Raw genomic sequence first — 26,645 nt, 5'->3', positions numbered from 1 at the left:
TGTCAAGTGACAGTGATTAATTGTCAGTAAAAACAATTCAAAAGATTAAGCAATAAATGTAATAAAAGCCTCTGTATGAAACTCAAAGCAGAGTTTAATTGCCATTTTTCATGAGATGTCTCCCTTCCCTGACCATGAAGCAAGACAGAAAGTGTTTCTGCACTGTAGAGGAAGCCACACTATGCTAACAGAGCAAGCAATGAAACCACTGCAGTCAGGGGTCATTTCGTAGAAAAAGAGCAGGAGGAACTCATTAGCATAACTCATTAGCATATGCCACACCCCTTGCCATCGCTGGAAGTGTCATTATCATAACTGATTTGCATAAGCAACACCCCCTGACATCACCTATCCTGGCTCTTTTGGACCCAATCCTGGCTATTCAGGGCCAAATTTGGGCCCAAAATGGCAAAAAGGAGCTGAACATGGCCAAAAAGGGGACAAAAATGGTCAGGATCGGGCCGCTGCTGAGTGGGAGAGTGATCCACCACCCGGCAGAGGACCGATCTGGGCCGTTTTGGCCCCAATCCAGGCTGAAACGGGCCCAAAATGGCCAAGAGTCAGGTGGGCGGGGCCACCTGACATGTGCCCTCTTTAGAGAACTGCCAGAACTCCTGCATGTTCCCCCTCGAAATGAGCCCTGACTGCAGCCACTCAGACTATCACACGGTTGCTTCATCAATAGACCAAGCACATTCTCTTTCCCCTGTCCATTCACAGTGAATGTACTGCAAGTGGTTTAATGTAGCCAAATCCAATAGCTATACTGCACCATGACATTGTCACTATGTGGTCCCCAACTGACTGAGATAGTGTAGTTATTCATAAAGAAGCCAAAACAGAAATGATAAAATTATGTCAAAGCACCTGAAGATCGAATTGCAAACAGGAGGAGAAATGAGATCATATCAACCCTCTTAACACACGTTTCTGCTCAAAAATGTTGCCCAAGATGTGTATAGCAATAGTATTTATTCCGGATTTTTAAAACAATTTCTTTAAAAGTTTAAAGCAAACACCAAATTAAAAATGTTGCTATTATTCTATATCAGTAGAACTCAGTTGTTTTAATGAAGTCATAACCTCAGGAACTACAAAATTTCCAGGTATTTTACCTTAGTTGCCCCAAAAGAACAGCAAGTATGATTTGCTATCACATATTTAGAACGCAGCAGGCAAAAGTATTTGCCATGCATGCTTCAAAACAACCCTCCTCCCCAAAAAAGTCTGCTCAGCTGTAATCTGTGCAAACATTTTTAGGGTAGAAAAAAAAAGAGAGACAGTGTTTAGAAACTGACAAGCAGGGGACCCACAAGGACATGCAGAGAGCATCTCATTTCACTCCCCCCCCCCATCTCTTCTTTCCCGTTCCTGAAAGTCCTTATAGCCTCTCCTTTTTTCCTGCTTCCTCCTCTCCTTTCCACCCTCCAGCCAACTTACTTTTATCTGCTCGTCTTCAACTTTCCCTCCCCCTGGCAGAATCTACCAGAGAATTCTGGCCAAGTTGTGCAGAGCCAGTTGCATGCTGGGAGACTTGCAAGACTAGCAGGGGGCACCTCACTTTCTCCTGTATTCCCCTCCCCACACTATTTCCTCTTTCCATCCTCCTGGTAGTACTATATCTTGAACTTTCCACACTTTCTCTCTTTTCCACCCATCAGCCAATTTACCTTTATTTGACCCCCCCCTCGCAACCTTCAGCGATATTTATTTATTTACTCCATATATATCCTATTTTTCTCCCCAATGGGGAACAAAAGGCACTTACATCGTTCTCCTCTCCTTACAGCAACCCTGAGAGGTAAGGTTGAGTGTGTGTGACTGGCCCAAGGTCACCCAGTGAACACCCTGGCAAAGTGAGGATTTGAATCTGAGTCTTCCAGATCCTAGGCTGAAACTCTAACCTCTAACCACTACATCATGCGGTGGCTGCTGTAGAAGAGCAGCAAGCAGCCGGGCCTGGGTGAGTCAAGCAAATCGGGTGGTAGCAAGTAGCCTAGTGGTTGCTGGCAGGTCTGGTCCCAATAAGTCCTCCCTCAAAAGCCAAAGCAGCCCTGGAAAGGGTCTTGTCCCCTCCTCCTGCCATTTTACTAATAGAAACCAAAGCTTGAGGGCTGGTAATACTGTTGCGGTTGCTTAACAATGACTACAAGGGACACTGAGAGAGCACTGGTTTTTTAATCAGGTACAGGTACTGTTTCTAATATTTGGGAGGAGTGGGTTAACACCCCCCCCCCCGTTTTGTTTGTTTTTAAGATTTCAGATTTTCCTGAAAACTTGTGGCTTTTCTTGGGTTTGTAGGAAAATGTCTTGTATATTTATGGCCCCAGTCTCTGGATTTATGTATCAATAAATGGGGTCATGTTGAGAATAAGTTATACTGATAACTATCTCTACTTTGTTTTGATTTGTATGATTTGAAGAGTCACAAATGCTTCATACGATGATTGTTTAATCAGATGCTTACCTCTTGCTTTTTGGAAACAGAATCTGAAAAACAATGTGAAAAATATCAAGTATTATAGGCTGTAGATTAAATATAATTGGTTAACTTGCCAACAAAAAATGTAACCACGACAATCCAAGACAAGAGTGATGCAGTGCTACAAATTGTTAATCTTATAAATTAAGATTTCCTAAACTGATTTCAGCCCTTATTTTAAATTCCTTGGTTTCTTGATTTGCCAGATTTCTAAATCTAGTAACCAAAGCAGAAATTGGTTTGTTTCCACTGAGGTAAAGAGCTCTGATAGTATGCTAACTACAGACAATATTCCAAATATAGAAAATGATATAAAAGGTATGATGTTCTGTGTAAATACTAGATCTTTTTGAACCATTCCTCCCAATGTAGTTCCTTGCACTTTCTGAGGGCCAAGGGATCATATACAACTGCTATTCTGAAGACACAAATAGCAAAGTAGGTCAAGTAATTTTTTTCATTGCTTTAGATATAGGTTAAGAAATAAAAGTTTTGGACAGCCACCCCACACTCACGTTCTGCATATGTTTTACCATGTTCCTTCCATCAAAAATTGATTTACATTATATTCAGAATGATTCACAGTATCCCCCCTGCTTTTTAGTTATTTGAACATAAGCTAAATAGGGGCTTTGTTTGTGACTCCTCTGAACAAATTAAGTGGCTCATAGATACAATTAATACAAAATATACCTATATTACTGTCTGACTGAAAGTCTTTTAAAGACACTGTGAGAGGTTTGTCTTTTCCCTGCTGATTTTTTCTCTTCTCTTTCTTGTGTGCAGCTTTTGAAGGAGGAGAAGCATTTTCAGCATTTTCATATTCCTGTAAAGGAATAAAAAGCTCACATCTGTCTTTAACTTCAAACACAAAATTGCTTGACAATATATAATTATAAGAAGGGACCTGCAAAGACTCACAGGAGGCTGGTTAATTTCCCCCTGTATTCCCCTCACCACACCATTTTTTCCCTCTTCCCCTGGAAGCAACCATAGCTGCTATTCATTCCTACTTCCTTCTCTGCCTCCCACCTCAGCTTTCAGCTCTCCCTGTGGCACCTGCTCTCCTTTTCGTCTCTCTCTAAACAAATGTACAAATACCCAGCATTGCATAGTGATCCCCTTAGAAACTGTTTACTCACATTAGTGCCTGCAAACGTGTAGACCCCTTAAGCTCACCACCATTATGGCAGGTGTGAAAAAGCCAGCACCCTTTGCTTGATCTGCTGTTAAGCTGACTGCATCTAGCAGAAAACTGTTATATTTTAAATTGTCATACCTATGCTACGTCCACAAATCACTGGGGTTTGTGCTATTGTTGTCCTACAGCAATCATTTGTAACTAGACAGTCTTGTCCACACAGGGAAATTCCATTGTGAATGATTGCTACAGTGCAATGACAGCACAATCTCCAATATGGCGGGGATGCTGCCCTGGGTCTCAAGCATCCATGGCTCTATAGAGACAGCTACATTTCAAAATAAATGAAAACAAACAGGCTGACTACATCAACCTTAAAGTGCTTTGAATAGACTTAAAGTGCTTTGAATGGACTGCAATTAGTTGAAGCTTTTTAAAAATGCCTTATTAATTCACTAACAGAACTGGGAAAACTACAAAACATTTTATTAAAAACTACCACAGAATTTCTATATATTCCTGTAGATTAACCAGTTATTTGACCCTGGAGTTCATCTAAAGAGTTAATAAGAACATCCACTGTGACCAAATTGCAGTAAAAGCTGGAAATACCTTTCTGTGTTCTTCATATTCCAGTTTGCTTAGAAGTAAAGCCTTTTCAAGATCAGCTTCAAACATTTCAGAAGTCAGCTGAAGAAACAGATGGATAGGAGCTTAGTGTTGAAGCATACTTTGGTATAAATGTTGTTAGGCTATTTTCCACCAATTTCAACTGTACTAAAAAGTGAGGTAGTAAAATTAGTCAAGACCATACAAAATATAGGGAAGGGATATTTTAAAATAACTGAGCTCCTGGAAGAGAAATCTACATACAAATTTTGTTACTCATGTGCTTATCTGAGGCATAAACTTCTTGCCATGAGCAGTACATACTTGACCAAAGCTCTTCATGGCTTTGGTCCAGCATATCTACAGGACCACCACCCTCTCTATGTTTTTCCATGGCAACTTTGCTCATCTGAACAGGGTCTCCTGCAGGTACCACCCTGCACATGGGTGAAATCAACAGCAGCCCATACACGGGCTCTCTGTGTGGTGTTCTCTACCCTGCGGATTGGCTTGCCTGAGGAGGCCAGGAGAGCCCCCACTCTTGTAGTTTTCTGCAAACGATGCAAAACTGAATTATTCAAAGAAGGTTTTTGTGTTGTGGGGAGGGGGGAGGGTCTCAGATGCTTCACTAATGAGTTAGGGACCATAGACTTCACCACTATGTTGCCTTACAGATGATCAGTTGTTTAAATATGTGCTCCCATGAGCTACCTGTACTTCACGTTGTCTAATGTCAGTCTTAGAATTGCTTATATTCTGTTTCAACATTCCTTTAACTCTATATTGAATTCTTGCTAATGCTATGTCTTTGTAAATGTATGTTTATTTACCTTATGGCATTATTTATGGAAATGTCCTTGATATTGACTGTACTAATCTCACACTGTGTAATCATCCTTGAGTCTCAGTGAGAAAGGCGGACCATAAATGACATAATAATAATACCCTACAATTTTTAGATTTTAAAATTTGTTCATAAAAATTATTGTTTGAAACACTGTGCAATGATTAAGTATAGATAAATACAACCTACACAATTATCTGTAACATGGATATATCCTCTCTCTGTTACCATTCTAATCTTGCAGAACAAACAAACCTCTGATTTTAAATGAAAAACATACTGCTTACCTGTGCATTCACTGATGGGCTTTGCACCTAAGCATAGCAACACTTTGAAAACTTTTAGAATTGACGTGCTGTGCTTTGCCTTATTTATTTGTACTTGCCTTCAGGTAGATCATCTTGTGTGATGCACTGATACCACAAAGTAATAAAAAGTTGCTTATCTATAACTGTTACTCTCTGAGTGATCACCTCTGCATTTGCCCACAATCCCAACTTGCTGCAGCATACTCATACATTTCAGAAGGAAGTGAGAAGGAATGCATGACTCCTCTTCTTGGGCACACATGATCCAAGTCTGTGTTTGAGGGGAGGAGATTGTGTGTCTAATTGTGCCTAACCAGGTGCAAAACCCATCAGTGTGATACACAAAGATCAAGAAGAAATATGTATTACTTGGTTTGTTAAGCCAGATACTCACTGAAATTAACAAAAATTAACAAGATTACTCACTGAAATTATAGGTTTAGCTCACACACCGTCATGCTATATTTTGTCTAACTAAACAGAAGTTGTATCAAGAACATTTTCTCAATGGATATTTTATGTTAGATCCCATTTCCCAGATTTATTCATCCTGCTACTTTCCATGTCTATTTTTGTTTCAGATCTTGAAACTCCCTTAGAATTCCCAAATTTAAAGCAGTAAGTAAAAAAACAAAATAGGTGGGTCCAGGGGAAGAGAAAAAAGACTTAAAAAGTCAGCAACAGAGACTAGAAAAGGAAACAGCTTGAAAGATGTTAATGTTTAGTCATCACTAAAGCAATTTAGAAATGGGATCAAGATTTGTTTTTGATTTTGTATTTCTTTGTATGCCATTGGGGTTTTTTTGTTCATAAGCCCACAATCCTAAGCACTCAGAACAGAGTAAGTCTCACTGAACTTAGTATAATTTCTGAGTAAACAGTAAATTATGCAAAGCAGGCCTGGATACCAACTTAATGTAAATAGAAAAGTTAAATTTGCAGTAGTCAAATTAAGCAGATTTCTCAATACTTGAAGCAAAATATTCAGGTTAGCAAATGTAACTAGGGGTGTGCAATTCGGTTCAGAATGTGGATTATAATACCACATTTTGGTTGAGTCAGTGAAATCCAGGTATCTCAAATCAAAAATCAGGTATTCTGAATTTTTGGTAAAATGTGGCCACCATTTTTTATGGGAAAATCAATCTGGGGGCTATTGGGTGGGCTGGGGGGAGATCATTTTTCAACGAAACTTTACCCAGATTGGAGGGAACCTAATATAAACAAATGTCAATCACAGTAAACGGACACTGGGTTCCGCCAGTGGGGAAACACCACAGAACAGAACCAAGAAGTACTCAGCCACAAGTAAAAGGCATTCCCTTGTTTCAGTTTGATTTGGGTAGAATAGATATATTTCTCTGGTGTGATGTTGGTCCCTTTGCTTCACTTTGGATCTGGGGGTGAATTCCATTCCCACGCTTCCACATGGTTCTGTTTGGTTTCTCTGGGCCAAGCTCAGCTTGCATTTAGGAGTGTGCCTTGGCCATGGCAGCCTTGTCCCAATGTGTTTCTGGAGTGGGAATCACTTCGACTTTTTATCCTCAAGAAATAATGGAGTGGCTGGGGGCACCATGTTCAGGGGCCCATAGAACTGAATCCCACAGTGCAATCTTCCTGAAACTGGGGTGGGGGGGGGGGAGAGGGAGGATCTTCAGCCGACTGTCAAGAGTAGGTCCCCTGAAAATTTGGTAGTTTGCTTGAAAAATGCCATTCCCCACCAACCTGGATAGCCTCCAGATATTTTTACCCATAGGGAATAATGGAGAGTAGGGGCACCTTCTTTGGGGGCCCATAAAATTGGATCCAGGGTCCAATCTTCATAAAACTTGGAGGGATCTGTAGAGGACAGTTAGGAGTAGGTTCCCTCTCAATTTGGTGAAGTTTGGTTGAAAAATGACACACACACCCTGCTCACTGAATAGCCCCAGAGTGGTTTCCCCATAGGGAATAATGCCTGGATTTTACCAAATTTTTCAGAAACAGCCAAACCAAATGAGAGAATCAATTTCGAATTTAGGAAATTCTGAATTTTTTCTCAGATTTGGTTGAAAAATTTGGATTTATCCAATTTTTTTGGGTGCACACCCCTAAATGTAACTACCTGCTCATCTTTTTGTCTCCACTCTTGCCAATTTTCTTCCTGAGAATCTTTCAGTGCAGAACCTTGTGATGTTTGCTCATGTTGAGACAAGCAGGCTCCATGGGAAGACTTTTGAGGAATTTTTTTAAAGGCAAGATTTCTGAGCTGCAAAGAGAAATAATGGACATGAATGACCCATGTCACATATACATCCCCTTTAAAAGAGATATAAGTAAATCACAGGCTCTTTAATGTGAATGCCATACCACTACTTACATTGCAAAGACCTCATATAGCTACAAAATATTAAGAGAGCAACACTGAGGAAGTATCTGAATCAAAGAGACAAGAACATTTTAATTCTTGCTTTAGAAGTATTATTTGTTTAGAAAATTATTAACTGCTATTATTGTCATTATCATCATTACTGAAAAACATACAAAGGATTGGCTGTATCAAAAACAATAGGCTGGATTTTGCCTAAAGTTTCTGGCCACGCTGATTCCCTCTTCCCATGGCAGGCTTTTGAGCTCCCTCAATTACTCTAGGGGATCCCACCTCCAGGAACAGCATTTTGGGTAACAGAAAGAGGAAGGAGGCACAGAAGCCATGCACAGCCATTCCAGTGAAGTCATTTCACAGCAGGCTGGACTACTGTTATCATGCTGCCTAGAGACTGTTTGGAAACTTCAACGGGTTCATAACGTTGCAGCCAGGGTACTCAAAGGCATTTGCAATAATGAACATGTTTCATTTGTGCTAAAACATCTACACAGGTACTTGAAGGAGCAATTCCAAGTGCTGACTTTGGCCTATGAAGTCCTAAATGTTCTGGAACCAGGAAGGACTGCTTTAGCCCCTACAAACCTGTCTGTTCACTTAAAATCATCATCAGATGCCCTGCCCCAGATGTCTTTGCTTTCAGAGATTAAGCAGATAGCAACTGGGCCTTCTCAGTGGTAGCACCCTCCTTCTGTTGTCAGAAATATGTACATGGCATTTTCGGTTTTATCCCTCAACAACTTTGGTACTGTTGTTTTGACACTTTTTGTTAGATTATTATTAATCCCTCTTGGATTATATTGTTGTAAGAGTCAATAAAATTTGTAATAAGCATCTGTTTTAAGTTTTATTTTGTAAATTACCTTGAGCATAAGCTGCAGCACGAAAAGGTAAAACTTTTTAAAAGACAAATTTCAAGTAGCCTGAGAGCAAAATTTATACCTAATCCTAACTATGTTGAACAAGCCTCCCAACCCTGTTGAAGTTCTGAGCATCTTTCCAATACACCTGTATACTAAGTCTTTGACCACTGTTTGGTTTCCCCTTGTCCACATGAGGATATTTAGCAATTTATTATTAAAAAATAACCATCTTTCTACCTCATTTGCTTCACTTTGCTGCTGTTCCTTCTTTTTTCTTCTCTTTTCTTTTTTCTTTTCATTGGAGGTTGATTTGCTGCCCAAAGCTTGGGATTTCCCAGTACTCCGCTCACCTCTTCCCTTTCCAGATTCTGAATCTGATCCACTGCCACTATCCACTTGCAAAAGAGCAAATCGAGAAGCAGTAGTAGGAACTGAACTTATTACTGCAGAGGCCATTTTAAAGTTGGAGGTGTCCTGAAGCAGATCCCTTATTCAGAATGCTTTCTAGGGGAAAAACACATCAAGAAGGAAAATAAAGGGAGGAAGCAAAAGTATCATTATATTATTGTATAATTGCAATTACACTAAATCTCACATGCTTCAAGCAATAATCAAAGTTTTTAATCATCTGATGAAAAAAAGCAAAAATCAAATTGCCACATTTTTAATCTGTTTGATCAAAATGGACATTTGTAATATAGCAACTGTGACAGACAGCACATTTTTTAAAAACCTTCAGGTGCTGTACACACAGCTGCAGGACTATTAAGGGTTAATCCCTCACAGAATCAGAGAGCTTTGAGTGGCAGGCTACTCCAAGTGGTCTGACTGGGTAGCATGAGATGGAAAGAGGAGGGTCTGTTTTCAGTCCTAGCAGAGAATGATTGAGTGTGAAGAGTTGGGGAGATGGAATCCTAACAGAAAGCAGTTTTAACACCAGCAGGAGAACTGGGAAAGTTGGCAAGGAGGTTTGGGATAGACCCAAATGGGCCCAGGAAAAGGGGATAGATCTTCTAAGGAGAGGAGAGTTTCCCTACTCAGTCAAATAGGGAGATAACTCTAGAGAGTGAAGAGATCCATGGGTCAGGTGTGATGGGAAACTGTCTGTGGAGACTTTCAGATTCAGTTAACAACTGAAGGAAAGAACTGGTGTATGAAGAGAAGGGGACTGGGGTACTAGAAAGTGGGTACCAGCAGTGCTTTTTTTCTGGGGGGACGCATACACCTAAATATTTTCTGAATCTAACAGAAGTAAAAAATTTAAAATGTTGGAATTCCTGCTAAACCAACTCCAAACGTATTATGGATATTTATGTGATTTGTTAAGTTTTATGTAGCATATGTTGGCAACAAAGATGTTTAGTTATATTTAAACTCACTAGGAGCGTTGTTCATCTTACAAAAAATGGAACGTCTTTAAGCATCGAACACGGCACTGAGATCGCTGGCATAATCAGTGATCGTTAGGGTGCAGACAAATACGAACAAGTCTTCTCTAAGCCACTTGGAGCTCTGGTAGTTGGAATCTAGCACGGTGATTGGTCAGTCTTGTTGCTACCCCTGATGGTGGCGACCAATTTGTGTATTTGTGTACATTTCACACAAAGAGTTTGTCTATAATAAAACTCTTTGGTTTGTGCGCATGTGTCACTTGGTTGGCAATACCCATCATTCTCATCACCGACAGTCTTCTGATGTCATTTCCTTTCACGATGTTTCCTGAGTCTTAGATGGAAGCGATTGTTTAATCTGTGAAGTAGTGTGGTGTTTTACTGATGAAAGTTTGGCCTATAACCTCACTGAGTGGCAGTATTTCAATATGAGTAGGAAAATTACTATTTTACATCATCACAGCCAGTAAAGAAGTGTAAAGTGAATAATGACTCTGTAAAAACAAAAGATGCGACAACGGTGTTGAGTAATACAGCATCTGCTGTAGACCACGTGGCGAGCGGGCACATGGCCCTGTCTTCTGTTGACCACGTGAAGAGTGAGCATGTTCTTGGTAATTTTGTCCATTGACTGCATTTATTTTTTCCGATTTGAACTATAAAATGGTGATTTTCTTGAGTCAGAGTACCCCATAACATTTCTTTAGAAAAAAAGCACTGGGTACCAGCATTCCTAACTCCAGAAGAGGAGGAGAATACTAAAAGAAAGTATACTAAAGGAAAAAACGTTTTTGCCTTTTTTGTGATTTTTTTATTAACTTGGAATAATCTTTTAATAAAAACTCTTATTTAAAAAAGAAAGTATACTAGAGTGCTTGGGGGGAAACAACTGAGAGAGAGAGAGAGAGAGAGAGAGAGAGAGATTGAGATTGAATTACCTCAGAAATTTTCAAACCCCGAGTTCACCTGATCGTTTCCCTCTAATGTAAATAAACTAGTTTGTTATTTTTGGAAATTTAAAAACACCTCTGGTGCCATTTATGGAGGGAAACCCTCAACCCAACAAAGAAAAACTGAGAGATGGCTCACCCATGTAATAGAGTAAACAAAGACTAAAAGTGATAGATTTTCAGTAATCAGCAGTTATGAAGCCATTTCACTGTAAAGTTTTAGGTGCAATGACTGCTGGGGAAAATGATGATGCCTCATAATTTAGTAGTAAAAATGCTTAGGAAAGCTAGAGTTCTTTCTCTAGGAACCCGGCTTGCATCAAAGTTCAGACTTCAAAAATGATAGAAAGATCACCCAGTAGGAACAGCTAATAGGAAAGAAGCTGTCATCTTGTTCTTATGGGAAACCGTAAAAATTACCAGTATTCTTTTGCAATCACTGATTTGAAAATAATTTGAATGAAATTAAAAAGGAACCATGCTAGGATTTTATAAGAAATGTCTGCTAGCTTTTAAGGATATAGATCCCTGGAAGAACTGTAGCCATCCTAGAATATGTTTTAAGAAAAGAAAGCTTCTATTATTTCACCAAAATGCAATTAAGTGAACCAAAATTGCTATGAATATTTATAAAAGATATTGCTACATTATTAAAAGTGACAGCAATCCAAGACTTGTCAGAGAGGACCCTCTAAGTCCTTTTCACAGATTCCATGAATCAACACTAGACAATGCTTCCCACATTCTTAAGACTTTTGTAAGAAATATTTGTCCGTTCTCCCTGACATATCAGCAATGACAAATTACATATTTAGGTCCAATGTTTTTACATATGACTGGAGGAAAATGGAGCAGATATCTCATTTTCCACATACAATAAGTCAGAAATGTTATCCACCATCAAGCTAGCAAGCTAATGCTCACCAACATCTACAGAAAAATGTTTCATGCAAATGTGTTTTCTGAATGAAGTTGTTTCATTACAATTTAGTCAGTTCTTCCTTCACAGAAATGTTCCCAACTAAGGCAAGCTACAGGTGGCTTCAAAGATCTACCATTTTTCTTCATGTCTTTTTATTTGTAAATATATTCACTAACATCAATGATACTCCAAAGATTAACAAGTAAGCATTCTAGGACTTCATAAGGACGTTTTGTTAGCTTTTCAAGGATGTAAAAACAGCAAGTTGCTTACAAAAGTCTCATGGGTGAGGTGCAGTATATGCATTATACAGGGAAAATTTCCTGCAACTGCCCACCAGAAATGGATGGGTGCTCAATGGTTCTTCACTGAAGGTATACTTGATAGTTTATGTAACCTGCTACCCCAGGTTGTGAAATGGCGTTTTGATCAGCTAAGACCCTCACAAACTTAGACATTCTTACAGCTAAACAGCAAGAGTGTTCATTTATTACAACATCCATGCAGTTACTTGACAAAAGCAATTTTTCATTGGGGCTTCCCCCTCATCCAACAAGTTTCATGCAATGCCAGGATGCCACTGCTTGGGGACTTCTGAGGTGCAGGGTCCAGTGAAAAGGGACATTCAGTTAGAATTGCTCTTTCCCTCTCTTTCGTGAATGGCATAATGTTGCACAGAAGTTACTGTCTGGTCCTTCCCCCTCCAATACCCCATGACATCCTGTTAGAGACTTGTAAAATTATGCATGAGGTAGAAAAAGTAGACAGAACACTTTTCCCTATCTCTTTCATAATACTAGAACTCAGGGGCACCCAATGAAATTGATGGGCAATAGGCACAGGACAGATAAAAAGATAATCTTTCACTTAACAAATAGATAAATTGTGGAATTCATGGCCAGTAGACATAGTGATGGCTGCAATTATACATGGTTGTAAAAGGGGTTAGAAGGATTCCCAGAAGACAGGTCCATCAACAACTACTACCCATGATTACTAAAGGGACCCTCCATATTCAGAGGCAGGAAACCTTTGAAACCCATGGTAAGAGGCAATACCGGGGAGTTCCGTGGCCTCTATACTTTGTTTGTTGCCCCCCCCCCACCCAAGGGCAACAGGTTGGCTACTGAGTGAAACAGAATGCTGGACTAGATGGACCAATGGTCTGATCCAGCAGGGCTCTTCTGTTCTTATGTTATGTTGCCAACCCACAGCACTAGCTGTTTAGGGGCCAGGAAGCTAACAAAAAATTGTTCTGTCAAGCTGCTATGTTGGTGCAACTCTGGATCCAAACCAGAGTTTTTATCATTCTAATTTATAGTGCATTACAATTCATACAGATGAAAGGAAAAAATATTGTTAAATCATTTTATAAAATGGACATTAATATATTCTACATCTCAAATAACCCACTGCAAAACTAAAGCACTTTTAAATGTCCCTAAAGAACAGTTCTGACAAACTCAAAAGATTGCATATTCCAGCCAGCAAAAATTGGTCAAATATAAGTATCATTTTGCTATTTTTTTTAACGCTTACCAACATACTTTTTGCACAACAGACAGTCCACAAGGAAGACCATGAGGCAGAATAAACACCATTTCCCCCTCCTCACTAGTGTCTGGCTTCCACTTACTCCACTAGCTTAGCTCCGACTTGCCTCGCTGGTTCCTCCCCACTCACCTCCCCCAGCACAATGGGGGGTGGTGAACAAGCAGGAGAAGGCAAGGCAAGGCAGGGCAAGCCAGAGCCAGCTCCAGCTTCTTCTCTTCTTGGTGGACACCACTACCATATTTTTACATACCATTTTGGTATGCTATGCTATATAAGCAACACCAAACCCTCCAGAACTCCAGGTGTGTGGCTGGTTTGCAACTTCTGCTCATGCAACTAAAGTTAAGTACTATCAAGTGCTATTACATTCTTTCACAGATATATGAGGGGCATTTAAAATGCTTTAACATCCCCACTCAGTCAAAAAGCTCATCCGATGAAGTGGGGCAAGTCATGCTTTCTTTTCTCAGCCAAACCAATCTCACAGGTTCATTGTTAAGATAAACTTAGGGGAGAGGCACCATGAACGGTTCTCTAAACTCCTCCAGGAAAAGCCATAATAAAGATGTGATAGAGAACGTTCTGTGGATCATTTCCTTTTCCCTTTTGCTTTCAAATAAATGTTCATGAACGCTAACATGGCAGTACTTATCGCAGCTCACCCTAACAGTGAACGGATGCCCTGCTGTCCTAGTTAAACAGAAAGAGTCGCAGGTTTGATCACCATCACTTTTTTAAAAAGCATATACCGCCTGCGCCAGAGATGCAGCACACTCCTATGCACTCAACAGTAAGCTCAACTGTGCTCACCGGGGCTTACTTCCACTTAAGTGCAAAAGATCTCCTCGAAGGTTCCTGAAGTTCGGAGGCAGCCAGGGAGAGAGGCCGGGGACGAGGGCTAGGAGGGGCGGCACCTGCTGCCAAGCAGCGAAGTTCCAGCTCGGCTAACAGGGGCTGTCCGGCTCCGGGTCACACGCAAGCGCGCTACGAGTCCGGCCTTCGGTGAACCCCGCCGGGTGCACCGCCCTCTCTTGCTTTGCCCCCCGCTCCCCTCACGTCGGAGCCTGCGCAGATCTGCCCCCAGCTCTTTCCGAGCGAGAGGTCGGGCCGGGGGCCGGGCAGCGTATTGCGTTCCCCGCTCTTCGCTTCCCGAGTTCGGGGGGCGAGAGGAGAAAGCGACAGAAGAACCAGTACGAAAGAGAGCCCTCACCGCTCGCCTAAGCCCCAAAGCCGCGCTGGGCAGGCAACGGTCGCGGCCTCGCGCAGGTGGTCCACACAACGGTTCGGGACGCGGTGGGTGTTGAGGCTCTCGAGGCGACGGCAGAGCGTCAGGCAGAGACTGAGAGGGGAGGAGACTGATGGAGCTGCGAGCCGCTCGCGGGAGCGCGTATCCGTGCCCGGCCCAAGCGCTCGCTCGTTGGCGGAGTTTATTTCTTGGGTCTGCTGGGTATAGGGCAGGGAGGGCAGCTGGCGCATGCGCAACAAAGCTGGCTTGTTACGCATGCAGGACAACGAAGACGGCTGCCTCTCCGCCCGCCCCAACCTTAGCTTGAATGTCCCGAAGCTAGGAGCCCGCCATGGCAGGGGAAAGGCCGGGGTTAACGCCGCTGTGTGACTATTCATACTGAAACAACCCCCTTTAAAAAGTTTTTAAGTCACTGTTGGTATTTATTAAACCAAAATGGAGGGGAGGGGAATAAAGGACAGTCCTTCAGGGATCCTCCAGGTCTTTTTTTTTTAATAACAGAACACCACCAAATCCAACATCAAATCACGTATCACAGTCAGGTCCACAGCCTGAAGTCCCCCCCCCCAAAAGGATCTAGCACTTTGTGGTGCCACAGTGGTGCAAACACATGGATCCAAGGGATGGATCCTCATGAATTCATACGATTTTTTAACTGAAAACAAACCGCCATGATACTGTACCTTATATCATGGTCAGTAGGAAGCACCGTATGTACCACCATGGCACAAAAACATGGATATAAGTCACAGATCCTCATGGATCCTCAGGATATTTAAAGGAGGACCCCCAAAACTCATCATAACATTCAACATGTCCATGGCCACAGATTGCACAACAAAAATCAGACATTGTCTGCTTCGGTGTACCACCATGGCAAAAAGATGGCTCAAAGGCATGGATCCTAATGGAATTTCAAGATTTTCACATGTGGTCACCCAAATATCATCTTATCACTCAACCTGCTCATACCCACACCCGTTCAACATACCCACAGAATTATGCATCCACTGCTTCGTGCCAATGCTATGGCACAAAAACATAGACCCAAGGCACAGATCCTCAGGATTTTTTGGATGAGGTTCTACAAAATTCACCACCAAATCACATATGTCCATAGTCACAGATTACACCTTGTTTTTTTTTACTATTTCAGACAAACCCAGAAGCTGTACTTCAGCTCCACAGGTAAACTGACCAAAGGGCCTCTACCTAGAGGATAAGAAAATTATTGCACCTCTCCTACCCTCAACCCTAGCCCCACTGAATTTCAGTGCCTCGTATTCTAGAGCAATTTTGCTCTTCTGTATGTTTCAGTAATAGAAACATTGCTCTAATCACCAAAGAGAAACATTGGCACTTACAATGAGGGTTCCTTCTGCTTAGAGAAAGGGAGGGCATCTTAACATGGTGATTCCCACCTGTCAATCAAGGATGCAGGGACTAAAATTCTTCCAGACTTTCTCCTGAGAGGAGTCATCCATTTCCACAGTTCAGAAACTCCTGAAGCAGTATCTATGCTAAAAAATTAATCTAACCATCTTAGTAAATATACAGAGACAGGAAGCACAAAGGCAACAACACAAAAAACAGTTTGCCATCACTCTTTTAAATCAGGGTGGGAAAAGATGCCCTCCTTTCCTCAAAGCAAAAGGAACCGTCATGGTAAGTGCCAGTGTTCCTTTCTTGTTCTGAGGGGAGGGGGCAGGGGTGGGCATCTTAAAATGGGATGTCCAAAAGAAGTTGTATCACATGTTGGATGGAAAAATTGGTTCACCAGCACCACTTGCTACAATACCTTCCTTCCAAAGACTGCATCAGCTGAGGTTAAAAGTATTCACTTGCAGTGTGAGACAAAGGTCCATAGAGGAGACCTGCGGCTGCTTTACAGACCTCTTCAATGGAAGCTTCAGTAACCAATGCCATATTAGTTGCAGCACTATTAATGGAGTGGGCTGTAGAATTCTGCAACTCAGTTATTATCAGGAGCTAGGCAAAGCATGCATATTATTCCCATTCTGCAGTTATTCCATCAGTTACTGAACTCAAGGTTTTGGCTGTCACATAGAAAGCCCTTCATGGCCTTGGTCAGTCATACCTATAGAAACACCTCTCCCCCTATGTTCCCACCATGACAGCTTTATTTGTCTGAACAAGGCCTTCTGCAGGTGCCACCATGTACTGCTGCCTGTACATGTGCACTCCAATTCCATAAAGTGGGTGGCCCCACTTTATGGAATTGCCTGCCTGAAGAGGTTAGGAAAGCTCCCACTCCCCTGGCTTTCTGCATACTATGCAAAACTGAATCATTCACGAGGGCTTTTTCACACCACTAATAGGACTGTGTTGTCAGGAAATGATTCAGACAGATCTGTTAGGGTCTCTAAACTCTACTACTGCATACTACTGTTGCTGTAAGTATGCACCTACTGGATAGTTTCCGCATTTTCTTCTATGTCATGTCAATTTACTTATGTTTTGTTTCAGCACCATTTTCAGCATTGTATCAGATTTCTTCTTGTTTTTTCCTGAAGTTCTTACCCTATTGTATTGCTTAATTGAAGGTTCCAACTGTTGACAGTATTGATCTACATTAGGTAATCTATCTGTGAGCAGTCAGCCCGGCCTCCGCCATTTTAATAGCAGTTTTCATATGACTGCTCATGCTATTAAAAGTATACAAGCCTCTGGGGTTTAAAATGGCTGCAGCACTGCCAACCAGAGAGCCCCTGTCGTTGCCAGATCCTGCCCTGGAGAACCAGGCGTGTAGGGAATGCCGCATTGGAATGCAGAGGCATTGTGATGCAACTGGCCTCGCTGTCCACCCAAGCTCCGGAAGGCCCAGAGCAATAAAAGTCTCGCTGAGTCACCTCCACTTAACACATTCCTGTCCCTCTTCCCGTGATGAGATTTCCTATCCGTGATTAAGGAGTTAATCAAAGAGCATTCATAAGCATGTACAGTCCTTCCTGGCACATTGTATCCCCTCCCTAAAAACACTTAACCTGGCTCCGGTACTTCATCAGGAAAACTGTCCCTTTTGTGCAGTGCTGGAACTAGTTTTGCATCTCCTTGCACACACCCTGACAGCCATCAACCAAAGTACTCGAATCCTTTGTTACACCCAGGAACCAACCATTGGACTCTTTGTCCTAACTGCCAGGAGGACTCTCCTCCACCTCAGGGCACATTTTACCTATAAAGGTAGGCTCTGGCCCCATCCAAATCGTGCAAGCTTCCTGGCTTCTCCCTTAGGGTCACCCCCCCTAAGTCTCTCTTCATTCACGCTTGCTCGCTTTCCTGGATCCACAAGCGCTGTTCCACACCTCTCTGGGCTGACGACGCAGGACGTTTGAAGCTTCTCTCCTACGGACTGGATCCCTTCTCCAGGATAGGTAGATATCATTACTCCCTCTTGCTCTATTCCCACACTTCTAGCTATACTTCCTAGGACTCTGTGTGTGTGTGTGTGTGTGTGTGTGTGTGTGTGCGCGCGCGCATGATTATTTCCCCCCAGTAATTGGTGTGTATGTGCATAAAGTTCTGTTCTTTAATCAAAGTTATTAATTGATTTGAAGCACCAGACTCGCTTGGCTTATTGGGATTGGGACCTGGTATACATAGGTGATTCGATTCCAGTTACCACCTCTCGTATAGACATCTTCCTTGCCAGCTAATTCCCACCCCCCCAATCATATTTATGCAAGGAGACCACTTCAGGTAACATATCTTGAGTCTCGGTGATAAAGGCATACTATAAATAACAAAAATAAATAAATAAAGTGGTACTTGAATCTTACTAGCTTGGTATCTGTGAAATGCACAATCTCACATTCTTGCTTACTGTTGAGCTGGACATTTTCTGTCCTTTGTTGAGCTGACTCACTGAAATGAAAGAAGTGTCCACTTTATGTACTGCCACTGTATGCCTGATGAGAATCCTCAAGGCTCCACCATTCCCTTTTGAATGGGACCATTTGGGGCGGAATGAAAGCAACAATACTTCCTGAAAGCCAATTTGGTGTAGTGGTTAAGAGTGGAAGGGCTCCAAAATTTACTTTTTACCTGAAAAGGTAAATTTTGGAGGTATCAAAACTATAAGTATAATGTTTATAAAAATATGATAGGTGTAGAGAAAAATGGAAAACAAAGAAGAAGAGACCAATCCTAAAGTCAAATCCAACGAGAATAAATAATTTTTCCCTAGATTACTTAGTGGGGGGGGGGGGGAATAGTGCTGTTCCCAGAATTGAGATTGAGATGAAAGAAGAATGGACTAACTCTCTTTCCAGGAAAATGCTATCTACCTTTTGAGAATCCAACCCTACTGGCACATTAATGGACCAGTGGCTTTTTAGTTAGTGGAACACTGTAAGGCCTTTTAGCAGATATTACAGGAGCTAGTCCATCTCCCCAATCACCCTTGGAGGAAGAAGCATTGGTCATTTTCTCTAACTTGTTGTTCAGCCAGTCAGTTATAGGTTGTCACTCCACCATCTTCTCATTTTTGAAATAAAAGAAAAATGCTATTCAGCAGATATCTGCAAGAATGAATAATTTCTGCCTTAATGGCTGGAACCCTTGGTTAGTAATTGGATGGGAGATCTCCAACAAAGACCAGAGTTGCAGAGACAGGCAATGGCAAATCACCTCTCTTAATTTCTTGCCATGAAAACCCACCAGGGGTCACAATAAGTCAGCTATGACTTGACGGCACTCTCCACCACAAAGTCTTCTTAATCCTACAGTTTTCACTAGTGAATTTCTCTGTACATTTGAAATACCAGTAGTAACTGACACAATATACATATGACAGTTTTTCATATTCTATTCCAGCAAACTGATTAATAGATTACATATTTGGAATTTGTAATAAACATCTTTAGAGTTACAGTCTATGAACTTGCAGTGGAATATGCCACATAAAATTTCAATTAAGTGCTACAGATTTTTGCCTCTGTGTAAGCAATGCTATGTTGGCTTGTCTACATTGTTTTAAGAAATAATCATTGAATTAATTAACTTATGCTAGGAAAATAGTATAGTTAGAATATTCTGAAGCTAAAATTAATTCAAGTGGTATAGCTAAGAGGTAATGATACAGTGGCTCAAAAATTTGTTTGTTTACTTACATATTTATTTCAATTTATAGCCTGCCCTCCCTGCAAGCAGTCTTAGGGTGGGATACAATACATAAAACATAATATAAATCACAGAATAAAACCACATTAAAAGAACAATCCCTATGTGTGTGTGCATGTCTGTCTGTCTGTCTGTCTGTATATATACACAATAAATACAACCAGATAGAAGGCATCAACTAACACATCTAAATAAGATGGCTGCAAAGAAGCCAACCAATGGAATTATATAGATATATCCATCAAAAAAATCCCAGGCAGGCAGGGTGGGCAAGGGAAGCCAAGGACGACCAATCACTTCAGCCATAAGCCCAGTGGAACATCTCCATTTTACAGGCCCTGCAGAATGGTAATAAGTCCCAGAAGACCTGGATCTCCCCAGGGAGCATATTCCACCAGGCTGGGGCCAGAGCTGAAACAGCCCTGACCCTGGTTGAGGCCAAGTGAGCGTCCTTCAGGCTGGGGATCACCAGCAGATGTTTATCAGAAGAATGAAAAGCCCTCTGAGGGTCATATTGGGAGAGATAGTCTCATAGGTATGTTTGTCGCAGTCCGTTAAGGGCTTTAAAGGTCAGAACCAAAACTTTTAACCTGATCTGGAACTCAACTGGAAACTAATGCAGCTGACACAGCGCCAGATGTATACGCACCTAAAACGGTGTCCCCGTCTCAGGACATGTGCCGCTGCATTCTGGACCAGCTGCAATGTCCAGGTCAGGCCCAAAGACATCCCTGTATAGAGTGAGCTACAGTAGTCCAGCCTGGAGGTGATCATTGCATAGATCACTGTAGCTAAGTCATGGGAGGACAGGTAGGGAGCAAACTGCCTGGTCTCACAAAGATGAAAAAACACAGACCTGGCAACCACCAAGACCTGGGTTTCCATTGAAAGCATGGCATAAATTAATGTTTATATTCATAAATTTGGGTTCATAAATCCAATCAAAGCAAGCTTTTTTTGCCAAGCAATATAAAACTCTCCAAAGAAACGAATTGGATAAACTAAAACACAATCGTTTGCATCTACAGAACCATGAGTTTTGTTCAAATAATGGATTTTTCATGCCTCCCCCTGACCTCTTCAGCCCTCCCACCCCACCCAACACTACCAGAAAAGCTATTCCAGAGGACTGGGGGATGCAGCAAGGGAAGAGCCAAAGGCTACAGCTCAAGCAGGAAATCTGTGGGAAATCACAGACCCTCAGGTTGCATGAGGGAAGCACCTTCCACTCTTACAAGGACAGTTTTGGATCCAACTCAATAAAATTCTGACACAACTCAAATTCATATTTTCCGATTATTTTCTGTGTTTTACCTAGTAGGGATGAATAAACATGAACGTTATTTTATAAGCCACACAGAGGAAGTTACCTGTAGAATTTACCTGTAACTTGTTTGTTTCCTATGCTTCCTTGAACGATACTGGGTATTCTTGAATCTCCTTTATAAGTTTTTGTGTTTGAACTTGCAGTTCTTTTAGTTCAAGTTCCTTTTTACTGAACACATCTGCATCTGTAGCCAGTACCTGGTGATGAAGTGGAAATAAGGACAGCCATATGAATCAAAGTGCTTTCCACAAGTTGGGCACTAATCATCTCAGAACTTGATGGGATTTGCAATAATTATCTCATTAATAAGACATGACTTATAATGTCGCTACATGGCAATATTCTACATCCCAGCAGAAAATTCTGGAAACCAGAGCTGCAGTATATGAAGAGTACTGATATATAAAGACAGTGAGTATGAAAGGATCAGAGGAAATATGAAACTATTGTGTTTATTTAGTTAAAATACAGAATAGCAATTAGTTTAAAGTTTGTTACTGACTAGAGTTGCATTGTCCAGAAAGTGTTCATTTATATTGTAGTGAGTTGTACACGCACGCACGCACGCACGCACGCACGCACGCACACACACACACACACACACAAAGTGATCAAAATTGGCATCAAAAAGTTCTGTGTATTTAGTATCTGATTTTCCACTTAGAGGGGCGGGAAGTGGGAATAGGAATCCATGACTAAAGTCCAAAGATGAGTTCCTATTTATTGGCTGTGGGTATGTGTCTAGCACTATTATGAAGTGAAGAATGGTGGCAAGCTACATGAAACCTAGCAGAAACAGTTGTTTAAAGCTGCCAGCATGAGAGCTCCTCTTTTACCTTTTCTTGTATAACACTCCCACTGAGCATTTTTCATTTCTCACTCAGCAGCATGACTGAGAAGAGGGATACTTTTGCTTTCTTCTGCCATATGCACCACAGAATCATATACTGAGGGCAAAGTAACAGAAAGACCTTCAATGAAAGGCAAAGTTGCAAAGCCATATAACATCATGCAGAGGTAAGCAACTATGATTTCAATTATTAGTGAATATTACTGTTCAGTTCAGCTAAATCTGCAATGTTCAAACAATGAATTAAATCAGTATTACTAAAAAAAGCTGTAAAGGAGTTTTAGCCCTTTTTAATGCTTTGAAGGGAGTGAGTACAGATATAAATATAGGTATCTTTGATTCAAGATAGTATTTCACTCAGGCTCAAAATGTTATTATTGCTATAAAATATTCATTCATAAACCTAGCACCAATCAGCAAAATATGGATGAAAACATATATTTATGTAATTGTGGTTTTTCAAATATTCCAAGTATACAATTTCTTGGTAGTGACGAACCTATTATAATGAAGAAGAAAACTTCTATAGGAATCTAGAAAGTTTGATTTCCTGCCCATATGAGCTAATAATGTTCATGAAATTATGGAGAATCCCTGACAGGAGAACTAAAGATCTGGAAATTCTTCAGTTATGTGGTTTTTAAAATATTCTTTGCCACTTTAATTAAAGCTACAATAAAATATCTAGTATTTTTTCAGCTCCCTTTTCAGCAGAAGAATGGTGATATGATACGTCCCCTTGTGGTATCCTCCCACTGTTTATTTGGGAATAGTTGAAGCCTCTTGCCATAGTTCCTGAGCCATGCAGAGCCAACCTGGAAATCTTTCCTGTTGACTGTAAGCTAACAATATTTTAAAGTCAACAAGGAATACACAGACTCTCTCTATGCAATTTTGGTAACGAAAACCTTCTACCTGAAGCTGGGCAAGCTATTCCTTAATAGAATGAATCTTGTTTCTGCCCCATGAGGAATCCTGAAACCCTTGATTGCCACGAGTTCATCCACTGACTTGCTGGTTTTGCAAATCTTCCAGGAGCAATTTGATTTCAAGCTTTATTTCATCAGTATGTTCCCAGACTGGGTTGTAGATGACAACAGGTTTATTTCTAATACTTTTGGCTCTGTTGGCATATTTGATGGAGTTTAATGATTCATCAAAATCAGAAGGAGAGCTAATACAAGTTATTATGACAGTCTTGGCAATGCCTTCTAAGGAATCCTTAAGAATATGTGGGATTTTAGCAGCTCTCTATAGAATATGCGCATTTTTTCACTTTTTCTCTTTGAGTCTCCAAGAGCACTTATCACATTCCCCAGAGCACCAATTTTGATCTGAACTGATTCTTTAAAGCTTTCTCCATTGTTCCCAGTTTTAGTTACCATTTCTGATCTTGCAAGGTTAACAAATAGAAATCTGGAAATAATAAACTGCCCTGAACTCTAAGATGAGTATTGTGCAGAATCTACATCCTTTTCATTCGGCAAAGGTTGACAAATGCCGATTATAAAAATAGCATAAAATTGGGTGGAATGTTCATTCATTTGGGTGGCATTCATAGTTTCCAACAAGCTCATCACTTCACTCACACTTTCAACTTGACAGTCTTTGGCACCAACAAGTATTTCAAACATCAAGCCAAAAAGAATGGTAAACAATCAAAGCTATTGTTATTTAAATATACATGCATACATATGTGTATGTATGAATTGTTAAGTGATTCCTCAATGAAAAAAGTATTCAAAGCAAGGCATTAGAATGCATGCAGTTTTTTAGAAAAAAAGAATGCGTGCAGTTATTTAATTATAAACAGTAAAACTGGAAATGTCTGGAAAAGTTGGGTTTGCATGGGGTGCTATATAAATTTACACAAACTGCAAATTATGTACTGCAAAATTTTAGGCATACATAAAAATTGATACTGGATTTGAAACTTATATTGACATTACAATTTCAAACAATTTATACTCTTTCACTATATGAAAAACAAATATGATAATGAAGGACTGGAAGTGTAAATGGGGACAAATAAGCACAACTCAAAATAAAGGATTATTACAAACATCTCTAAACTATTATTATGATGATGATTATGATGCTATAGGAGTTGATTTAAAACAGCAAGTTGCTATTCTGCTCACTTTGAAAATCACTCTAATGTTCTTTTGACGCAGAATAATATCATTCTCAGTAACCAAAAATGGCTAGGTTAAAGGTTTAAAGAGTTGTATGTTCCACTGTATGATTGAACTTTGGCAAAGGCAAAATATATGTTCATTGGCGTTAAACTAGACATTACACTCATACTAACCAAAAGCAACTGTTTTATACAGTATTTCAAAATAATGGGCTCTTTAAAAAGTGAGTAGATCTTGCAGAGCAAGAATTCTAGCATATATCAAATGGCTACATGAAGCAGAGAGGAGCTTTCAAAACTGGACTTTCCCACTTCTCCCTCATTATAGTCCATCATGCCCTATGAAATATTGGGGCTTAGGAGTCCCCAGGAACAACACTGAGCACAATGAGGAGGCTGCGTGGAGGGGGTCAGCAGAACTCAACCAATGAACACAAAGAACATACAGCTCTGCCGTATTCTTTGTAACAGAAGATCCCATATATGCATGCCTTGAAAGGGTACCATTCGGATCCGATAGTTTCATGATTATGTAACTGTTTAGAGCTAATAAAACTATAAACTATTTTAAGTACTATAACAAAGTGCAGTAGAGTTCAACAAGCGTGGAGGGAGCGGGGAGAGCAGCTGGCACGAAATAAACTCTTGCGTGTTCCTATTAGGGGTTACAAGCTGGGACCTGCAAGAAACTTGCGGGCACGAGGGGAAGAAGCTGCACCAGTAACTTTCTGGCACCACCACCCTCCCAGCGTCACTGCCTGCAACCTTGGCAATTAGTTTAGGGAGGGCAGCTGAGGCGGTGTTTATGCAAGCAGGTGAGCAGGCTCCTTCTGCTGGCAGCCTCAGCTGCCCTCTCTAGATTTTCCCGCTGATGGGGGAGGGGCAGGAGGCATGGATCCAACAGTGGAGATCTGGGTTGTTTTTTTTAACCTACCCAGCTCTCTTTTTGGTTAAGATGATGATGACAAAGAGTCTTGTGGCACCAAAAGGTGAACTAACTTATTGTGAAGATAGTTTCAGGTAGGTAGCCATGTTGGTCTGTAGTAGGAGAGCAAGATTCAAGTCCAGTGGCACCTTAAAGATGGGAATGGGCAAAAATCAGATCCAGATGATGTTAAACGGCTCCTCATGAATTCGTATGATTTTTACATTGAAATAAAAAGGCCATCATATTTTAGATCATGTCCTAGTCTACAAAGCTGAAATTAGTCCCCAGTCCCCAGTTACCTATTCACAGTTCCTAGTTCCTTATTTGCAAAGCCAAAATTCCTGAAATTCAGGAAAGATTCTCTCATCTGGTTAAGACAGATCAGAGAATCCTAGATTTATTCAACCATTATTCCCTTTGGGGAAAACTATCTGGGGGTGGCACTTTGCAAGCAAACTCTACCAAATTTGCAGGGAATCTATTCTAAAGTGTCCTGTAAGTGTTGGAAATACATTGTCTTGTGTACAGAGAAGGCAGAAGACACAGAATACCTGCAAGGTGCAGCGGGTTTGACAGTTAGATCGTTGGCAGCATGGGATCCTTCTTTCCTTCTCTCTTCTGTCCTTCTTGCATGTCTCCAGATTGGTATTCTTAGGCTACTTTCTGCTTCCTGCTTCTTCCCTCCTCCCTGTTTACTGAGGTTCCCTCCTCCATTTACTGAGGTAGTTAGTATCTATTCTGTTTCCCTCCTTTCTGTCAAAGTTGTAGTTCCTGAATAAACTCTCTCCATTCACTCTTTAATCAGACTCAAGATCATTCCTAAGATATACCAGACCCTACATGGTAGCAGAGAATGGTAGTTGTGGATTGATCTCTAATTAAAGGAATAAGACTCACCAGAGGCTCCCCTCACGAGCTGTGTGAGAGAGAGAGAGAAAAAGGGGACAAAATGGCCACCTATAGCATTCAGCAAGTTGCAGTGATAGAAAGGCTGAACAAAAGAAACTATGTAATCTGGAAAGCCCATGTGCAGACCCATCTCATGGAACAAGGAGTTTGGGAACACAATTAAAGATCCAAGACTGGCAAATGAGGACCCTGAAAAGCAAAGAAAATGGGATGAATGCAGTGACAAAGCCAAAGGGAGGACAAGTTTAAAGGTTTGGAGGACAGGGATATTTTGCAGGTGATTCATATTGATAAAGCTAAAAGTATCTGGGAAGAAGTTCAAAGACTTTATGTAGATATTCCACTTAAGAGTAGAATGTTTTTACAAAGGAAGTTGTTCAGTGTTAGAATGGGAGAGCATCAGAGCTTGTGTGAACACCTGGATGATTTTCTGGCTTTAGTCCAGCAGCTTCGCTCAGCTGGAAAAGATCTTGATGAAGATCTGATAGGACTGTAGCTGATCAGCCTGCGACAAGAGTATGAAAGTTTCATAAATCAAGCAGAAGCTAAGAAAGATTTGACTCTGAGTCAAACCATAAGCATGCTGGAGGAGTATAATAAACATAAGGAATTCCAGAATTCAGACAGAGGGTCTAGACTGATGGACTCTGAAAGTGCTATGTGTGCTGTAAAGTTAA

General features: G+C 40.9%; 2 protein-coding genes across 6 annotated transcripts in view; both read right to left on the bottom strand.

Moving 5' to 3' along the window:
* GKAP1 (G kinase anchoring protein 1) overlaps positions 1-21,251 on the bottom strand; it is a 30,478-nt gene extending 9,227 nt beyond the window's left edge. The window contains exons 1-6 of one of the 5 annotated variants that reach the window (XM_054987454.1): positions 21,201-21,251; positions 8,850-9,116; positions 7,489-7,632; positions 4,236-4,313; positions 3,176-3,308; positions 2,468-2,490 (exon numbers count right to left, since the gene is read on the bottom strand). In XM_054987454.1, coding sequence (XP_054843429.1) covers positions 2,468-2,490; positions 3,176-3,308; positions 4,236-4,313; positions 7,489-7,632; positions 8,850-9,068 — 597 coding nt within the window. In that variant the 5' untranslated portion in view covers positions 9,069-9,116; positions 21,201-21,251. The other 4 variants (XM_054987452.1, XM_054987453.1, XM_054987455.1 and 1 more) reach the window with 4 other exon arrangements.
* On the bottom strand, positions 21,049-23,628 carry KIF27 (kinesin family member 27). Its single transcript, XM_054987588.1, is given in 5 exon segments — positions 21,049-21,131; positions 21,188-21,341; positions 21,723-21,732; positions 22,686-23,266; positions 23,269-23,628. Coding segments are annotated over 5 exon segments (1,188 nt in total).
* Between the last annotated feature and the right edge of the window lie 3,017 nt (positions 23,629-26,645).

Source organism: Eublepharis macularius, chromosome 8, assembly GCF_028583425.1.
Source record: "Eublepharis macularius isolate TG4126 chromosome 8, MPM_Emac_v1.0, whole genome shotgun sequence".
Classification (NCBI taxonomy): domain Eukaryota; kingdom Metazoa; phylum Chordata; class Lepidosauria; order Squamata; family Eublepharidae; genus Eublepharis; species Eublepharis macularius.
Note: the sequence above shows the minus strand (reverse complement) of the source record. Positions and strands in the feature narration are given on the sequence as shown.